The sequence below is a fragment of the Idiotropiscis lumnitzeri genome, chromosome 10 (genome assembly GCF_059441095.1).
Source record: "Idiotropiscis lumnitzeri isolate Australia: NSW breed Sydney's pygmy pipehorse chromosome 10, RoL_Ilum_1.0, whole genome shotgun sequence".
NCBI lineage: Eukaryota > Metazoa > Chordata > Actinopteri > Syngnathiformes > Syngnathidae > Idiotropiscis > Idiotropiscis lumnitzeri.
The window spans coordinates 6,142,105-6,158,867 of NC_142400.1; the positions used below are offsets into that span (position 1 = coordinate 6,142,105).

The following is a 16,763-nucleotide window of genomic DNA, read 5'->3' on the forward strand; positions in this document are numbered from 1 at the left end:
ATGCGGCGCTGTGCAAAAGTCACTCTTAAGATGCAAAGCTATGACGATCGCATGCCATGATGTCTCTCAAAATGAACTTCAAACGGCAGGTCTGTTACATATGCTGGTCAACCTCCAGTCTGTTCCTGGGTCGCTAAAGGCTAAACTGAAAAGTTCCATTTTTAACACTACGGGTGTGATTATTGGGCGTTGGACTGTTCCGTTATTTAACCAGTCTTGCATTAGGCGGCTGAAAGTATCGTCACAGAAAAAGCTAATCACTTTGTCTAATATTAATTGAGAAAAAAGTCAATATATCTGACTTAAGTATCAAAATGAAATTTCCAATCTTAAAAAAAAAATTCGATATTTTGTGAAAAAATTGTTTTTAAAAAGTCATTGATTTTGAATTTTCATTATGGTTTGTTGTATTTTAACTTAATTTTTTAAATTAGTTTTTTATTCTTCATTTGGCTAATGTGCGACGTTAGCTAGCACTCATTAGCCTGATCATCATGAAACCTCTGCTGGCCTCTAGATCAGGGGTGGGCAAACTTTTTGATTGGCGGGCCACAATGGGTTTGAAAATTTGGGAACCTCACCTCATCCGAGAAAAAAAAATTCATTTAATTTTAAATGAAAGTGAACAAAAGCATTGCAACAATATATAAGTCTGTGAAAAACCACAATATTGAGAAAATAAAACAGGTTTATTCATTTAATTTTTTTCAAGTTCGGCAGGCCGGATTAAAACGTTTAACGGGCCGCATGTGGCCCCCGGGCCGTAGTTTTCCCACACCTGCGCTAGATGGAAGACAGAAAGGACTCCTAGCCCCGTAACCTAGTCACCCCGTCTAATTGCTTATTGCTAAACCGCCGGTCTCAGATCATCAGGATCATTATCGGGCTCCTGCAGAGAGATTAGCCGATCATTTGAATCAAGTGATTTGGAGGAGGGAAACATCTTCAACGTGCCCTGTAGAAGCCTGGTAATGAGCCTGATCAATTGAATGAGGTGTGTTTGAGGAGGAGGGCGACATCTAAGGCAGGATGGCAACTCTCAAGGACCGGAGTTCCTTGGTCCAACTAATAGAAGAGTGACTACTGTCAAAAAGGTTGCGCAAAAAAAAAAAAGCTAGCGGTTGTGTTAAAATCTAACACCACAGTCTGAGTCAGCAACTGGTGTTGTTGTTTCACTGAATTGCTACTCTTCTCCTCTCCTTGTTGTCAAGCCTCTTGAAAGATTAGATGCTGTCACTCGCTCACTTCCTCATCACACTTCACTCTGCACTGTTATTTTCCTCCTCGAATGCCCCACGGTGCGCTGTCGACACCGTCACTTGAAACTCGCTGGCTTCTCGTAGGACTTCCCTCTCATGAGGCTGGACGACATCGTGGACGAGCAGTCCAACGTGGTGGGCTTCTCCATGTTCAACACCACCCATCCCTTCTACCTGGAGTTCATCCGCAGCCTCAACCTGTCGTGGAACGAGGGCTGCCACCTGTCCTACCCGGGCCCGGCGGTTAGTGGATTTTTGCAAAAATAGATTCATGCTCAATTGCAGGTCTTTGCACCCTGTGAGATCTTGCACATGTTTGGGCGTCCCTGGCTGATTTGGGAAATTACAGACCTAGATCTTGAACTGACAGATATAGGCCAGCCTTTTCCGACATTTTCAAGACAAACAACTACTGCTCACACAACCTTGAGAATTTTTCAAAACTATGTATAGATGTATCTTGTTTCACTCATTCACTCACTTGCTGCTAATTAAGCAGATTTATTCGTCAGTAAATATTCAGAAACGACAAACTGCATATTACCCATCATTCGCCAAAATTGCTACCTTTCAGGAAGTTGAAAAAAATTTGCATCTTGCTTGAATTACCAAACATTTTTTTATCATACCTTATATTTATCATGCGTACACCCACATCAAAGTCACACCACCTCACAATCATGTTGCTGATTTATTACGCTGTAATAGATTAAAATGGTAGAAAGCCATTAATATTTCACGACGCAAATGAGTGGATGATATCATCTATTCAAACACTTTTTCCAGAGACGGATGAACGTCCGTCTGTCCGTCCATCCAGGTCGGACGCCCGTTTTGGGGTGAGAATATATATATATATATATTTTTTTTTTTTCAAAAAGGCGGACTAAGCAACGATGAATGTGGGTTTTCGTCCATCCCTGTAATCGTCCCTCACCCGGTCAACCGGACTAACCGGACTGTTTTGCATGTGTGATTTACAAATGTGAAATATCACAAAGAAGTTTGTTTGTACCTGGCGAAAAGCAAGGACGGAAGTGATTTAAAAAGACGGGGTCGATTATTTTTTTTCAATAATGATTGAGGGACGATGACGGAAGGGTGCCCAAGTCACGGGTGGAAGACGGACTGGCAAAATAGTGTCAAGTGCCCATTTTGGCTCTTTTCAAAGGTCTTCGAGCCATGAGGTATGCAAAATCTATTAAAAAAATGAGCTGACTAAGCAGTTTCACAGCACATACTTACCTTTTTTAAATGGCACACTATATCATTCCATGACAACAATCCATTTTTAACGAAACAGTATGGATATGACTTAATTATTTTCACTTATGTAAAAAAAAAAAAAAAAAAAAAAAATAGCAAAGCATCCAGACTCCCAATTTTCTGGCACTAATTAGGCCGGATGGCACCGCAGAGTGAGCGGAGACAACACGCTTTCAATAAATTTGTTCTCAAACTCTTTTCAACACTTAGCATTCATATTCTATTCATACCACTTTCATACAAGTCAAAGTTTTTGCACCCGCAGGCACCATCTTCAACATTCTGACAGAGTTGGCGCACAACCTCCCCCCCCCCTCCTCCCCCACTCACACACACCTGGAAACGCAGTCGAACCAAAGCTAATTAGCCGCCAATAAAGACATTGTGTTTCATGATGATGCAAACATGCCACGTTAACGTCTTTGACTCGTGTGTAATGTCTATTGATCTATCCATCTGTATTCCCGCCATCCATCCCTTTTCTCCCCTGACGACTTCACTTTTCCTCCCCGCTCTGACCCCCCCCCCCCCTTCTCCTTTCCCGCGCTCCCACTCTTGCTTCTGCAGCTGTCGTCAGCGCTGATGTTTGATGCGGTGCACGTGGTGGTGGGGGCGGTGAGGGAACTCAACCGCAGCCAGGAAATCGGAGTGAAGCCGCTCAGCTGTAGCTCGCCTCAGATCTGGCAACACGGGACCAGTCTTATGAACTACCTGCGCATGGTACGCGCCGCGTCAACATGCATTCTCGTATTCTACACATGTGGGAGTTGCTTCATGTGGATCACGCCAAAGCGCCTCTGTTCCTGGGGATTTAGCGGGATTTGATGTGAAAATCAATGCGCTGTGCATCATAGAACTTGAAAGATCTTTGAGGTAGCAGCAAAACACAGATACGACTAAACCGATTATTTGTACTTGACAGTTTTAGTCACGGTGGAGTGAATGGAAGAGTTTGCCGCAGAAAATGACATCTGAAAGAGACTTTCATGGCTTCCTCAGCTTCCCCAACATGACCCAATCGGACTATTTCACGACGTCATAACCTTTCCCAAATCACCTCAGCTGGCTTGCTTCATTTCTTTTCAACAGTTCAGCCATTTTGTCGATTTCACAAGTTCCCAAACTTGACCAAAATGACTCAGTCAGGCTTTCTCAGGGGTTCCAATCCCCAAATTTCCCAATCTGTATTTTTTACCCAACATTTCCTGAAATGACCCATTGTAGTTTTTTGGTTCCCCAAATTATCCAAAATAACCTAGTCTCTTTACTTCATTGGTTGCTAACCTTCTTAAAATGGCCCCGTCGGTCTGTTTCACCACATTCCAACCTTTGCCCAAATTACCTCGTCTGTCTGCTTAATTTTCTTCTCGAAAAGAGCCCATTTGTATATTTCGCCTGTTCCCAAGTTTTCCCAAAACAACCCAGTCCGTCTATTTCAGGGGTTCCGAGTCCCAGAATTACCCGTCTTTCCTTAAATGACTTATTCTAGTTCTCATTCCTAAAATAATACAAAATGAAAATGACCCAATCTGTTTATTTCATTGGTCGCTAACCGACTTAAATGTCTTGAACCCGTCCGTCTGTCGTATATCAGTGGATTCCAACCTTTTACCAAAATGACCCAATCTGGCAATTTCACTTATCCCTTTCCCCAAAAACGACCCAGTCCACTTATTGCACTGGTTTGGTTCTCAACCTTTCCCAGTATGACCAAATTGCTCCATTTCAGGGGTTCCCAATCTTTTCCAAAATAACCCAATCTGTCCATTTCACAACATCCCGACCGACCCTTCACAAAATCACCTCATCTCTCTGGTTCAGTGGTTGCTATTCTTTCCTAAAATGACCCGTACCTTCCCTTTCTCCATGTCCCCGCCTCACCCAAAATGATTGTGTGTCTGTTTATTCAGTGGTGTTCAACCCTTCCCAAAATGACTCCATATGCTCATGTTAGAGGCATCCCTAGAAAAAAAAAAATCACATAAAATTTCATTCCAAGATGCAGATGAATTGATAAAATAAATAAAAAGCATGCCTGAGTGGCAAGTCCAAAGTCTCACACGCTCGATTAACTCGTGGACATTGAAGCATTAAGTGGGAACCCATTTAACGTCGTCTCTCACCACAAAAAGCGGCATGTGAATTACGGTGTGGAGTCTCCGCACGATTTAGACGAGTAGCATTCCTGTAGACTCTGACTTGTGGTTGCTCCACAATATTGAGTGCGTCCATTTAAAAAAATGCACGATGTTGGTTTTTTGGGGTTAGGGCAAAAAAGAAAAAAAATAATGGTCTGCCATGATTGAAAACAATCATTTAAAATTTTTCTATTAAATCTTGGAGAGGACATGTTGCATGCTGTCATGATTATGATGATTTGTGACCACTTGTCTCTTACTGGCTGATTAATGAGAATGAATGGCAGCTTCATTATCATCCTCATCTCATGTTGCATGTGGCCTCGGCCTCACGTGTGTGTGTGTGTGTGTCTGTGCACATGTGAGATCGACGGCGTGTTGTCAAAGCGGCTGGGGCGCCATCCCTCATTGCCTCCTCCCCACCGGCCAGACATCTGTCCATGTTAGTCAACATCACGGTGAGCTCCATCCTCGACGTTCCTCATACATTGAAGTTCATACACGGGGAGGTGCGCGGCTCGATCTAATCTCGCACTCTCTCCTCATCGAATGAAGCTGCCCATCCATGTCCCAGATCCCTCGCTCTCGGTTTACTTTTTCGCTCTCTAAGGACGGTACAAAATATCGATACTCCATCGTGATAATTCTTCCCTTGATAAGATATTGATGTACTGGAGCCAAATATTGATGCTTGTATTAAGCTGCCGTTACAAACACATTGCCTTGTTTACCCCGAGTGAAATCAAAACCTGATAGTCATGGTGATGTCTGAATTTGCAGCCATTTGACGTGTTTTTGTATGCAAAAAGGAAGACCACGTACTCCAGTGTTTAAGCAGGTTTTTCCATTTACAGTCCCGGATAGCAGTTGAAGTATAATCTGAGCTGTTGAGTGAACACAGTAAAGGTAAAGAATTGCTTCTAAAAATTAAATTCATGGTTGAGTCACAGTAGGCCTCCCCTGCCGGGTCAGAATTGGTACGGCTTTCATTTGTGCCCCATGAAACAATTGAGGTGGAGAAAAATGGCATAAACCATGCTAAAGGAATTGCTATTTATACTTGGCTTCAATTTGATATATTTTTTTTTAGATTTTTTTTTTGTATTTTAAAAAATGCTCAAAAGATATATTTTCCTGATTTGCGTGACACCTTTTGCCACATGACTTGTTGAAAGAGTTTGGGTCGTATGTTTGTCGCCTTAGTCAATGGAAATGAGAGTTGCATTAGATTTTGAATGAAACATTTATTGGCTTATATTCAACAGTATTTTTTCCAAGTCTTAATAAATATAACAGCGAAAATTAAAGGGCAAGTCAAACCTTTTTTTTTTTTTTTTTTTTTTTTTTTTTTTGCCGTCCCACTAGTTGAAACATGACATTCTGGTAAATATTCCATTTGTGGAATCTTGCTGACTTAAGCACCTGTTTTTTCAGCTCTGTTTTGTCACTTTCTGTCGACTGAAAATGACATCACATTTACTCAGGGCTCAAATAACCACCAATCAAGGCTCAACTTCAGAAAACAAGTGAGCTGTGATTGGTCGCTACCTGAGCCCTGAGCAACTGTGATGTCATTTTCAGTCGACAGAATGTGACAAAATGGCCGCTCACTGCGATGGCTAAAATATTCCTCAAACCACAATACCATATTTAGAATAGTATGGGTGCAAAGAACATAATACAAATTTTTTTGGGGTTGACTTCCCATTTATTTATTTATTATTTCTCACTTATCCTTTACATTTTGATTGTTTAGTCAAATAAAAACTTCCCGAGTCGCCACCCACTGAAAGAATGACTACATTTTCTTGGTTTTCCTTTCCTTTCCTCTGCCATTGTCTTGTATCTACCAGGTGGAGTACGACGGCCTGACGGGCCACGTGGAGTTCAACAGCAAAGGTCAAAGAACCAACTATACCCTGCGGATCTTGGAGAAACACCGAGGAGGCCACAAGGAGGTCAGCAGTCGGCTGCTTTTAGTATTTTTTTTTTTTTTTGTCACACCGCCATCAGGTCACTGTACCCCGCCGGCTCTTTGGCAGGAATTTGCAGGTCACCTGTGTACTTTCCAAAATACTACGTGAGTTGCTTGATGTAGTCCTTATTGAAAAATTCATCCAGCTGGTAAACATGCAGAGGTTGGCAACCTTAAAATACTCAAAGAGCCATTTCTACCACAAAACAAAACAGAACAACACGGGAAGCCACAAAGCTGCAAAGCTCCTTTGAAATATCCAAACTATTTTATCCAGAATGTTGCTTGACATGCTTGACAGACTTATTGACCACAATTATTTGCAGAATCTTTTAATCTGAAACCCAAATGTCTTCACTTAAAAAAAAACCCGAAAGGAATTGAGCCATTTTTCTGTAAGTTCAGCAAAGTTCTCAGTCTTTGTTCATGTTTCGACTTTCTTTCTTCAAACGTGTGTAATGTGTTTAGAAAGAAATCGCAGAATTCACTTTACAGGCTCTTTTTCAATTGAACAAAATCTCTAGGCCAAGTTTGCCTTCGAAGGATACCTGGAAGTAACCACCAAAATGAGTCTAAAATGGCTGCTTCAAAAAAAAAAATGTCTGAATTCTTGTGTCTATTGGGGCATGGGTTCCTGAGACTTTTTCTTTTTTTTTGGAGTCTACTCATGACAAACGAATCTACGAAATTCCTTGTTGGCGAGTGAAACTAGCTCCATGGGCTGAATTTTCAGAAAATTCCAAGGGGCGCCCGCGGCTCCAACGAGACATTCATATTCACCAGGATGATCGTGCCTATAAAATTTGGCGATCTGTTTGGCCTTAAGAATAATAACGCACGGTGAAGAAAGGAAGCAATTTTAGGTTTTGCCTTTGAACTGGCTCACTTCTGTCTGGACAAAAGGCCATTTCGAAAGCTATTTCATTACATTGAGGGGATTTTTATCATGCGAGTCTTTTGTAAGAATTCCCTGCAGTTTCTTCATTTCACTAATGACTTTAGGGAGCTGAGGATGAGCTGGAGCTGCATTCCAGGCTGGCTCATAAATCAGAATAATCATTATCATCCACTCCCTTACTTGTGTGAATGTTTATGTATTTTGTGTGAGTGTGTTTTGTTTTTTTATTTTTTAATGGGTAATCCCCGTGACCTTCAATAAAAGAGCTTGTTATTTTGATTGTTTGATCTACTGGTCGGCAGCCCAAAATATATTTGTCAAGCCACTGTGCCGCGAAACTGACCAGCCGTGTCCTTTCAAAGGCGGGATTAAATGAAGCCCGAACGCACACATGGGTGCGTGCTTCATTGACTCTATGAGGTTGCGCTCGCTCTCCTCCGAGATGGGGACGCTCATTTACGAGGCGCCCCCGCGTTTAGCGCCAAATGCCAGCCGATAAAACGGCGCTGTTCTTTAATTTGGCGTCTCAATTGTTAGAATTAACGTTCTAGCGTGGCGGCGGGATAAAATGTCAGCGTGTGATGAACAAAAAGAAAAACTCAATTTTTTTCCTTTTTTTTCTACTAGGTTGATATATCGCAAAAACTATAGGTTTTGCAGAATGTAATGGCACACTTATGTACATAAGTGACTTTAGTGTCACATAAAAGTGACATATGCGGGAAGATGCTAGGGAAGAAAAATACATTCCCGCTCATGAATTGATTTGTTTCTAATGAAACAATGCCACATGTTTGTCATGGGGGGGCCCCATTGGGGTCAATTAAGGCAATGCGTGTGTACTGTTTATGATGGCTAACAAAGTGGTTTGTATTGCAAAGGTTTTGTGTTTAATAGTCCAATAGAGTCAATGTAGGCTAGTAATGATGTTTACTACTAGATTCATGCCATAATTTGACCTTTTGGCCTGCTTTGGAGACCATGTCGGTGGCTGTGAGTGCGTTCATGTCATGCAAAAAAAGATGGGACAGCAAGTTATGGATTTTTTATTTTTTTATTTAAAAGTCCAACTTTTAGGGCCATGAATGAAAAGAAAAAAGGTTGGAACGATTCTGACTGTTAATTGTATTTCTTTGTTTCATTGTTTGCTTGTATGCTGTTCAGTGATAGTTTTGGTTTTGATTTAAAACCGGGACTCTAAGGAGTGTGGTGACGAGTGACATCCCTCCCCTGACATGGGCAATGTTGACATCAGATCCCTCTCTTTAAATGAGAGTGAGGGCTAGCATGCTCGGGCTAGCATGCTCGGGCTAGCATGCTCGGGCTAGCATGCTCGGGCTAGCATGCTCGGGCTAGCATGCGCGGGCTAGCATGCGCGGGCTAGCATGCGCGGGCTAGCATGCGCGGGCTAGCATGCGCGGGCTAGCATGCGCGGGCTAGCATGCGCGGGCTAGCATGCGCGGGCTAGCATGCGCGGGCTAGCATGCGCGGGCTAGCATGCGCCCCTTAAATATAAATATTCTAGCACAGTGCAAATGCATAAAAATAAATCTACTCAAGTACAGTAATCAAGTAAATGTACTTTCTGACCACTGCAATCTTTATATCCAAAACGTTCTTGTTATGCGAATGCTGGCCTTGAATCTCATTTTCCTCTCTCTGCTCTTTGTGTTTTAACGTCCCCTTTATTTATTTTCAAGGATTTCTTTGTGTCTCATTCATATGTTGCATATAACCTTCTACGATTGAATCATATTTTTCCAGTCCAGGGCTAGCATCGTTTTGCTTACGGAAGCTTGAAGGACATTTTCTCTCTCCCGTCTCTTCTTGTTAGATTGGGATCTGGTACTCCAACAACACCCTCGCGATGAACTCCACCAGCCTGGATATTAATGTGTCAGAGACGCTTGCCAACAAGACCCTCATTGTCACCACCATTCTGGTAAGGTCACATTTTCCTTCAGGGGGCAGCAACACAGCGTGCGTGTGTGTGTGTGTGTGCACGTCTGGGCGTGTGTATCTTTTGCGTCCTTGGATCCTGCTTTTCACTTATCGCTTGAGCTGGTGTATAGGAAGTGGCAGTATTGACACAGCAATGATACATTATTTTAGTCGTGATTCTTTAGTGGATGTGGGGAATAAACTGGAATACTAGCCTGACTAAAATCAGCCTGTTTTGAGAGGGTGGTCCCATTTCATGCAAATAAGCCACCGGCCCCACTCCTTCATGCAGAGTGCAGCTTTTGTTACCATGACAACTTGGGGCCCAGGAAAGTGGTTGTGAGACAATTTCTACTAGCCCGGAGTGTGAAGAAAGACACCAGTAAAAACATTAATTGCGTTTTCACTCACGAAGGCAGAACTTCCCCACTGAACTGCACTGCAGTTTTGCAAGTGGCCGTAGACACACGGAACAAAAATACACCGCCCCACCTTCCCTTTGCAAATGCTAATCAGCTTCTGTGGAGCCTGGCATCTGTGTTTGGAGCGTTGTTTGAAAGTGGCTTTGGATCTTCTCCCAACCTAGCTCAGAATGCATGGACAGAAATGCGCCAATTTAAGCCTCACTGTCACCTGACAGTCTGGCAAAACTACGATGGGCTCATTCCGAGACGCATTTATATAACTAGTCGGCTAACAAAAGATTGACTTTGTTGTTTAACATCCTTAAGGATTGAGCAAACACTCCAGAGATCCAACTATTTATTTACAAGTCAATTTTCCATAATATATCTAATCTATAATCGAATCAAAAATAAAATAAAATAAAATATAATATTTTATATTACATAACCACATGTGCTTTTATTGTTAATTTCCATGTTGGTTACAAGTAGTGTACGTTCACTGGCCAACCGCAACTGTCCTTTCTCACCTCCCCCAATTCACTTTGTACGGAACAAAAGCAGAGTAAATGCCAGTTTTGACAATTTGAAGTACAGAGAAACGCTTACAGGAATAGAATAGTGACGGTACATTCAACACCTCAGTACACCCACCGAGCAAGACACCCACTTAGTGTCAAGTAGAACGGATATGAAAAGTCAACAGCGCGCGCACACACACAAACACACGCAAAACCACATTTATGTGCTTTCATAAACTAGATGTAGCTTACTAGCTCTCCTTGTATAAGCAGGTGTCCTCATGTAAAACTGTGGGAATGTGTGTTTGCCGGGTTTAATGTCTGTTGGAACAACTTTTCTTGCCAGTATATTCCATAGTATTGCGAAGCCAGTTAATCTTCCTCAGAAATTACGGCCAATTCGAAAGAAACGTGTTGTTGTTTTGTTTTTTTGTGTGTGTGTGATGAGCACAACTACAAACGTGCCAAATCTTCACTTCCGTTGCCAGCTTATTCGGCTGTTGCTGTCGTCTTTTGTTTTGCTGTTCTTGGATGCTTAAAGTCTCGTGCGTCACATGAAAGAAACACTTTTCGAATTAACGTTCAGCCTCAGTAGCATGCGAAAGAAGCACCCAGCCACGAGAACGTGGTCACACAGCGCTGTGGGGTGACATTCCACTCCAGCAGTCATTGCGAGTTGACCAGCATGCTTGGGTTGGTCACACAACACTTAGAACGCACACACGCAATCCCATAAGTGTTCCGTTGAGTTGAAGTCTGGACTTCATTTGGACTACTACCAAGAATCTGTCTGGGTTGAGTGTTTGCGTCTTATCACTCCCATGGGAAGGAACGCGACAGTGGCTTTCTCTTCACACTGAGTCTTGAACTTGTCCAGGGATAGGGACCTCCAAGATGGCAATGCTTGCCGCACAGTGTTGTATTTATCAAAGACTAGCCCTATAATTTGACATTTTGTATGCAATGCCATCCCACAGCAGTGTGTGACCATGTGTGACTATTTAGGATTTTTTCACTCATTACTGAGGCTCATGGCTGTTGGCTAACAGAATAAATTCATGAAATTCAACAAATTAGCCGTGGCGATTTGACACATTTTTAACGGGCTTATGCTCAATCGTGATATGTTGTATAAAAGAAAGAAAGTCTACCATAGTTTGAAGTGGGCATGGATTAAAATTAAAAAAAAAAAAAAAAATAGATGTCTTGCTGTTGCTGCATTAAATCAAATGCTCCCTGGAAAGCTTTGACTTGCACTTGCGATGCGTGGCAGACAGAGTGCTTTGTAAGGTGCTTACAAAGCACTGTGATCACTGTAACCGCACTTTTAACAACTCTCGCCGGGGAGTCGCAATTTTGACAGGGTGCAGCTACCTCAGTGACGTTTGCCACTGCAGTCCTTTACGGTCTGCGCTAGACTTAAAGCGGCAGCGCTCGTTCACATGAATTCCTTGCAATCCCAGTGGTACCTCTCGCCCCCGATTCGGGAGTGTGAAGTAGGCTGCGTGTTGAGAATACTACTACACTTTTAGAAAAAAAAAAAAAAAAAAAAGCCGACACACACACTTAAAATCAAAATAATTTCATTAGAATGTTGATGCTAGATTTTTATCCTTGGTTTGCAATACGTGTTCTCACGCAGCTTGTCCTCTCGCTGTGGAAACGCTTTTTTTTTACTACGGCTACCTGTTTGGAATGCAAATTATTTTATGTTCTAGCTTGCGTCAACCCTGCCATTTCCTTTCATTAAAAAAAAAAAAAAAAAGACAAAACAAAAACAAAGGTTAATTGGCTATTGGAGTCGAGTCAGGCAGAGAGGATCTCATGGGAGAGAGATGCAAATGTGTTATGCGGCGGCCAGCAAGCACCAGACATATTTTGCAAATGCTCGTCACAACATCGTCAGATTCATTGGCCCTATAGCTTAAAAATATGTGTTGGGTCACTGGAGGACGACACGAGCTGTATCAAAAGTGCGTCCGTCACAAATGGAATCGTTCTAGGTCGTATTCATTTGACTTTGTCTGTTGTTGTGGTTGTAATTTGCGGTGGTGTTTAAGTGTATTGCATCATCAGAACAGCTGTTTCTAAGCCTTCCAAATGCATTTTGGGAATCGTACTGAACAATATGGCAGCGCAGTGAATTGGCGGGTACAACATCTGCCTCACAGTTGGCAGGTTTTGGCTTGGAAAAAAAGGTCGCACGCTCACAAAAAAATGCTAAAGTTAAGATAACGAGACTCATAATTTGTTCCAAAAAAAAGCAGATGTAATATGACAAGAATTAAATTGCAGTATTAATTGTCACAGTTTTGAGGGGATTGGATGTGGGCCGTCAATTTTTGAGCATTTTTAATGTCCAGAGATGCCTGACATATACGTGGACTTGATTGAAACGGTCAATCTGACAATTGAAGATTTTATTTATTTATTTATTTATTTATTTTGCATTTACTTGAGGACAAAAACTGGAAAATACCGAACAATTCTTGCAAAACATCAGAGACAGTCTAATGAAGAGCATCGGTGTCAATGAATGTATTTTCTTAGTCTGTAAAGTAGGACTATTGTTACTTCGGCTGACTGAGCAGCTGACGTCTCCATCTGTATCCGTATTTCTGTACTATACCGCCCCCTGATGGCCAAGGTGAGCACACCAGAAGGAGAGGGAAAATGTCCCCTTAACTGTAGCAAAAATGTAAAAGAAACATTTAACTTCATCAAATTCAATCTAATAAAATCATTATGGTAAGGTTTTTATTTTTTTTAATTTAATAAATAAATAAAACAATTACTATAATCTTCCCATATGTGTGTTTATATTTGTGTATTTATTATTATTATTATTATTATTATTATTATTTATTATTATTATTTATTACTTAATAGATCTTATATATTATTAATAATAATAATAATAACAAAAATAATAATAATACTATCACTATGAAGGGGAAGAATTTATGGTTAGTCTTTAGTAACGTTGAGCATTTCAGTATACTGTGAACTGCAGTTGTGTATGACTTAATCATTCCGCCTCGTCTAATAGTAAATTTTAGCATCACAAGCCTAGAAAGTAACTTTTTTTGGGTCAAATATATATATAAAAAAAAAGTTGTGATTTTTGTATTTGGAAGCGACTGTAATGCAATGTGGGAGCTTCCACAAGCTCTCGTTTCTGTCTCTCTGGAGGATTACACAAAACCGTTCCCAAGTGGAAGTCGAACGGGGAAAGAAGCTGCCAAGGAACCTGCAGTCATTCAAAACAAGAAGGGAAAGAAGAAAAAAAAAAAACAAGCCCAGAGGAGTTTGACGTGATGAGACGCAGACGCCACACAACAAAGAGCATTTGTGTGCCAACTGTGCGAAAGTTGCGGCTTTCCCCTTTAAATAAACTCCGTCTTATTTTAGTCAGAGAGTCAAATACACACGAACTAACATTGATTTGACTTTGTTCTGTGTACACCCTGACAAGTTGCACAAGTGTAGGAAGCCTGTCAGACACAGCACAAGTGTGAACGTTTACAGGAAGTACACTTGTGAGGACGTTAAAGATGCTACACGATTGCCGGAGTTGTAACTGGTCATATCGAGTACACGTGCATAATCTAATGGGTGCTCATACAAGAGCTGAAGTCAAGCAGGCGTCACGTTTACATGGCAATCTTTGAAATTAAAAAATAAAAAATCTTCAAATTTTGACCCCATGCTCCATTCAAAAAGCTTGGCAATTTAACGGCGTCCATCTGTCTTGGATGCCTGGTTACGATTGTTACGTTACACTGGAGAGTGGAGCTCGCCAATCTCGTTGTACACTGAGTACAATGACAATAAAGGGAATTCTCATTCTGATTTGGGCTTATTTGTCCAGATTCATTTTACGGGGGGGTGAGTTCGCCCCAAAATGGCAGCTTCAAACCAAAATGGGAACATGTAATGACAAATTTCGGTTAAGTTGACTGGAGATATGTCCACCCAGTCCTGATACTACTGTCAAGGCCTATTTTCATTTATTTTTTCTAAAGTTAGTAAGTTTTCACTATTGGTCGTGTTTGATAGAACACATACATGCTGTACAATGTTGGTTGTGTGTTTAAAACAACCACATTGCTTTGTCTTTGGAAAGTCATCTTATCTTAATGCTAGCTAATAATCTAAAACGCCATTAACATGCTAACATTAACGCTGGTAGTTGCCGTTTTCGATGCATCCGATATTTGAAATCATTTCAAATGGTGGAGCAACAGGTTTAGACAGACAAACGGACATAAATTCTTTATCTTCTATGAGAAATTACTAAAGCTTCTCACTTAGTCACGTTTGAGTGGTAGTAGAAGTAGTGCTAGTTTTCTCATCATTGTATTACACTGCCTCCTGGTGGCCAAGACAGGCACAGCACAAGGAGCAACACAAGGAATTTGATTGCAGCATTCAATCACGATGTGCAAACTGTTTCATTCTTTACATCCGCTTTAATTGTGTAAATACTCAATTTTTGTAAAGTTACCGTATGGCACCGTACTATTTTTCACTATTTAAAAACCAACGCAAAAATGTTCAATTCTTGGGCGGCTTGAACAGATTGACTTTTCTATTTGTTTCACTGGGGAAATCAGATTTGCGATGCAATTCTTTTGCTTGTGATCACGGAACAAATTAAACTCAAGTCAAGGTGGTACACTTATGTCTTACTTAAATTTGCCATATAATGACTAAATGCCCTTTTTGCGTCCGATATTTGCCCTTGCCAGGTTGCTTGCAACGTGCCTCACTCTGCCAACTTGTCTCTTCCGTTCAGGAAAACCCGTATGTGATGCGCAAGGACAACTACCAGGATTTCCAAGGCAACGACCAGTACGAAGGCTTCTGCGTGGACATGTTGAGGGAGCTGGCGGACATCCTGAAGTTCTCCTTCAAGATCAAGCTTGTGGACGACGGGCTGTACGGCGCCCCCGAGCCCAACGGCTCCTGGACGGGCATGGTCGGAGAGCTTATAAACAGGGTGAGTCAGCGGATCGTCTAAGTACGTTGGTCGGCCTCGGTTTGCATTTGGAAAGCATTTTTTTAAAATGCCCGGCCACAATCTAGCAATAAATTAAGCTGTGTAACAAGCTATAAATTATCAGAACAGCTTCATTGTTATGCAGTGCGGCGAGGGGTGAATTGCAGCAAACTGACTAACAAACAAACTGCGGCTGGGCTGTCGACCAAGATTTTTGAATAAGTGTGGTATAATAACGAGATGGCGTAGTGGCAGGTTGTGGAACGTGATGGATGAATTTCCTCATGTTGGGACTTTCTCGTTTCTAAGCAATTTTGGTGAACATCAGAGCTATGGGAACTGAGTTACGGGTATTTTTTGTGTTTAATGGGCTACCATCAAAGTTTGCTTCCAAGCTCGGTACGCACACCATGATAAAAACTCATATGTGCGTTTTGCATGGCCAATTTGTCTGGATTTCCAGTTTTTGATTCGGTAGCGATTGGTTGAAATCCCTTGGAGGAGTCCGTTCAGATAATAACATCTTGTCATCGTCATTCAAAATTGGGAAAACTGAAATGTTGGAAAACAGTTCAACCTTATTTCCACAACTGAGTTCGACATCATTGTCAGTCATTTTCTGCAATTCTCTTCAAACATGTGTTTCGACGCAAATCTCTGAATTCACTTTGCAACACGTCTTTAAAACCAAAATGGTCCAGGACCACCTCTGCAGCAAAGGTTCTTCATTTGATTTTTTTTTTTTTTCCCCACTCTATGCATAAGGACTTGAACACACACGCACGCACACACACATGAAGTGTGACCCAACTCTGCCGTTACTTCTCATTTTCTTTAGTGGGTGGGCTTATCTGGGGCACACGCTGACTTAATATTTCCCACAAAGTCAGCGCTTACATGGCCCAAAATTGTCCATGTCATCTTTTTTTTTTTTTTTTTTTTAATATATACCCCCCTCCCCTAATTCATGCCTTGGAAGCATATGGCAGCCGTTTTTAGGGTGGCCAAGGCGGACTAATGAGAACCCCCCCCCCCAACCCCGCTCTGCTTAATTACTGTACAGTACACTTCAATTACCCGACTGCTGTCCCCCTTGTGGGGTCTGCCACGCTGGCGCCCCCGCTGGCTCTCCACGCTCTATCGCCAACCAACGCCACTATTGCCTGATCACTCGACTCTAATTAGCGGCCCATGTTCATCAATTAGCTTCTAATGGAGGAGGGGGGGGCAGGCATGCGAGGGGGGGGGGGGCTACACAGGTGGAAAGATCTGCCAAGCCTGTGCTTCCTCGCAATTAGCCTCATTTAGTTGATGGATAGAATGGGGAGAGGGAAGCATTTGTATCTTCTTTTTTTTCTC

At 41.8% G+C, this 16,763-nt stretch overlaps 1 protein-coding gene across 6 annotated transcripts in view; it reads left to right on the forward strand.

Annotated features, from left to right (window-relative positions):
- Positions 1-16,763, forward strand: part of grik5 (glutamate receptor, ionotropic, kainate 5) — a 127,803-nt gene that overhangs the window by 95,412 nt on the left and 15,628 nt on the right. For 5 of the 6 annotated variants that reach the window (XM_088305878.1, XM_088305881.1, XM_088305879.1 and 2 more), the window contains 5 exons: positions 1,344-1,502; positions 3,093-3,245; positions 6,517-6,621; positions 9,371-9,478; positions 15,201-15,404. In XM_088305878.1, the coding sequence (XP_088162004.1) occupies positions 1,344-1,502; positions 3,093-3,245; positions 6,517-6,621; positions 9,371-9,478; positions 15,201-15,404 (729 nt within the window). Of the gene's footprint in view, positions 1-1,343; positions 1,503-3,092; positions 3,250-5,029; positions 5,122-6,516; positions 6,622-9,370; positions 9,479-15,200; positions 15,405-16,763 lie in introns of all 6 variants that reach the window. The other variant, XM_088305883.1, reaches the window with a different exon arrangement.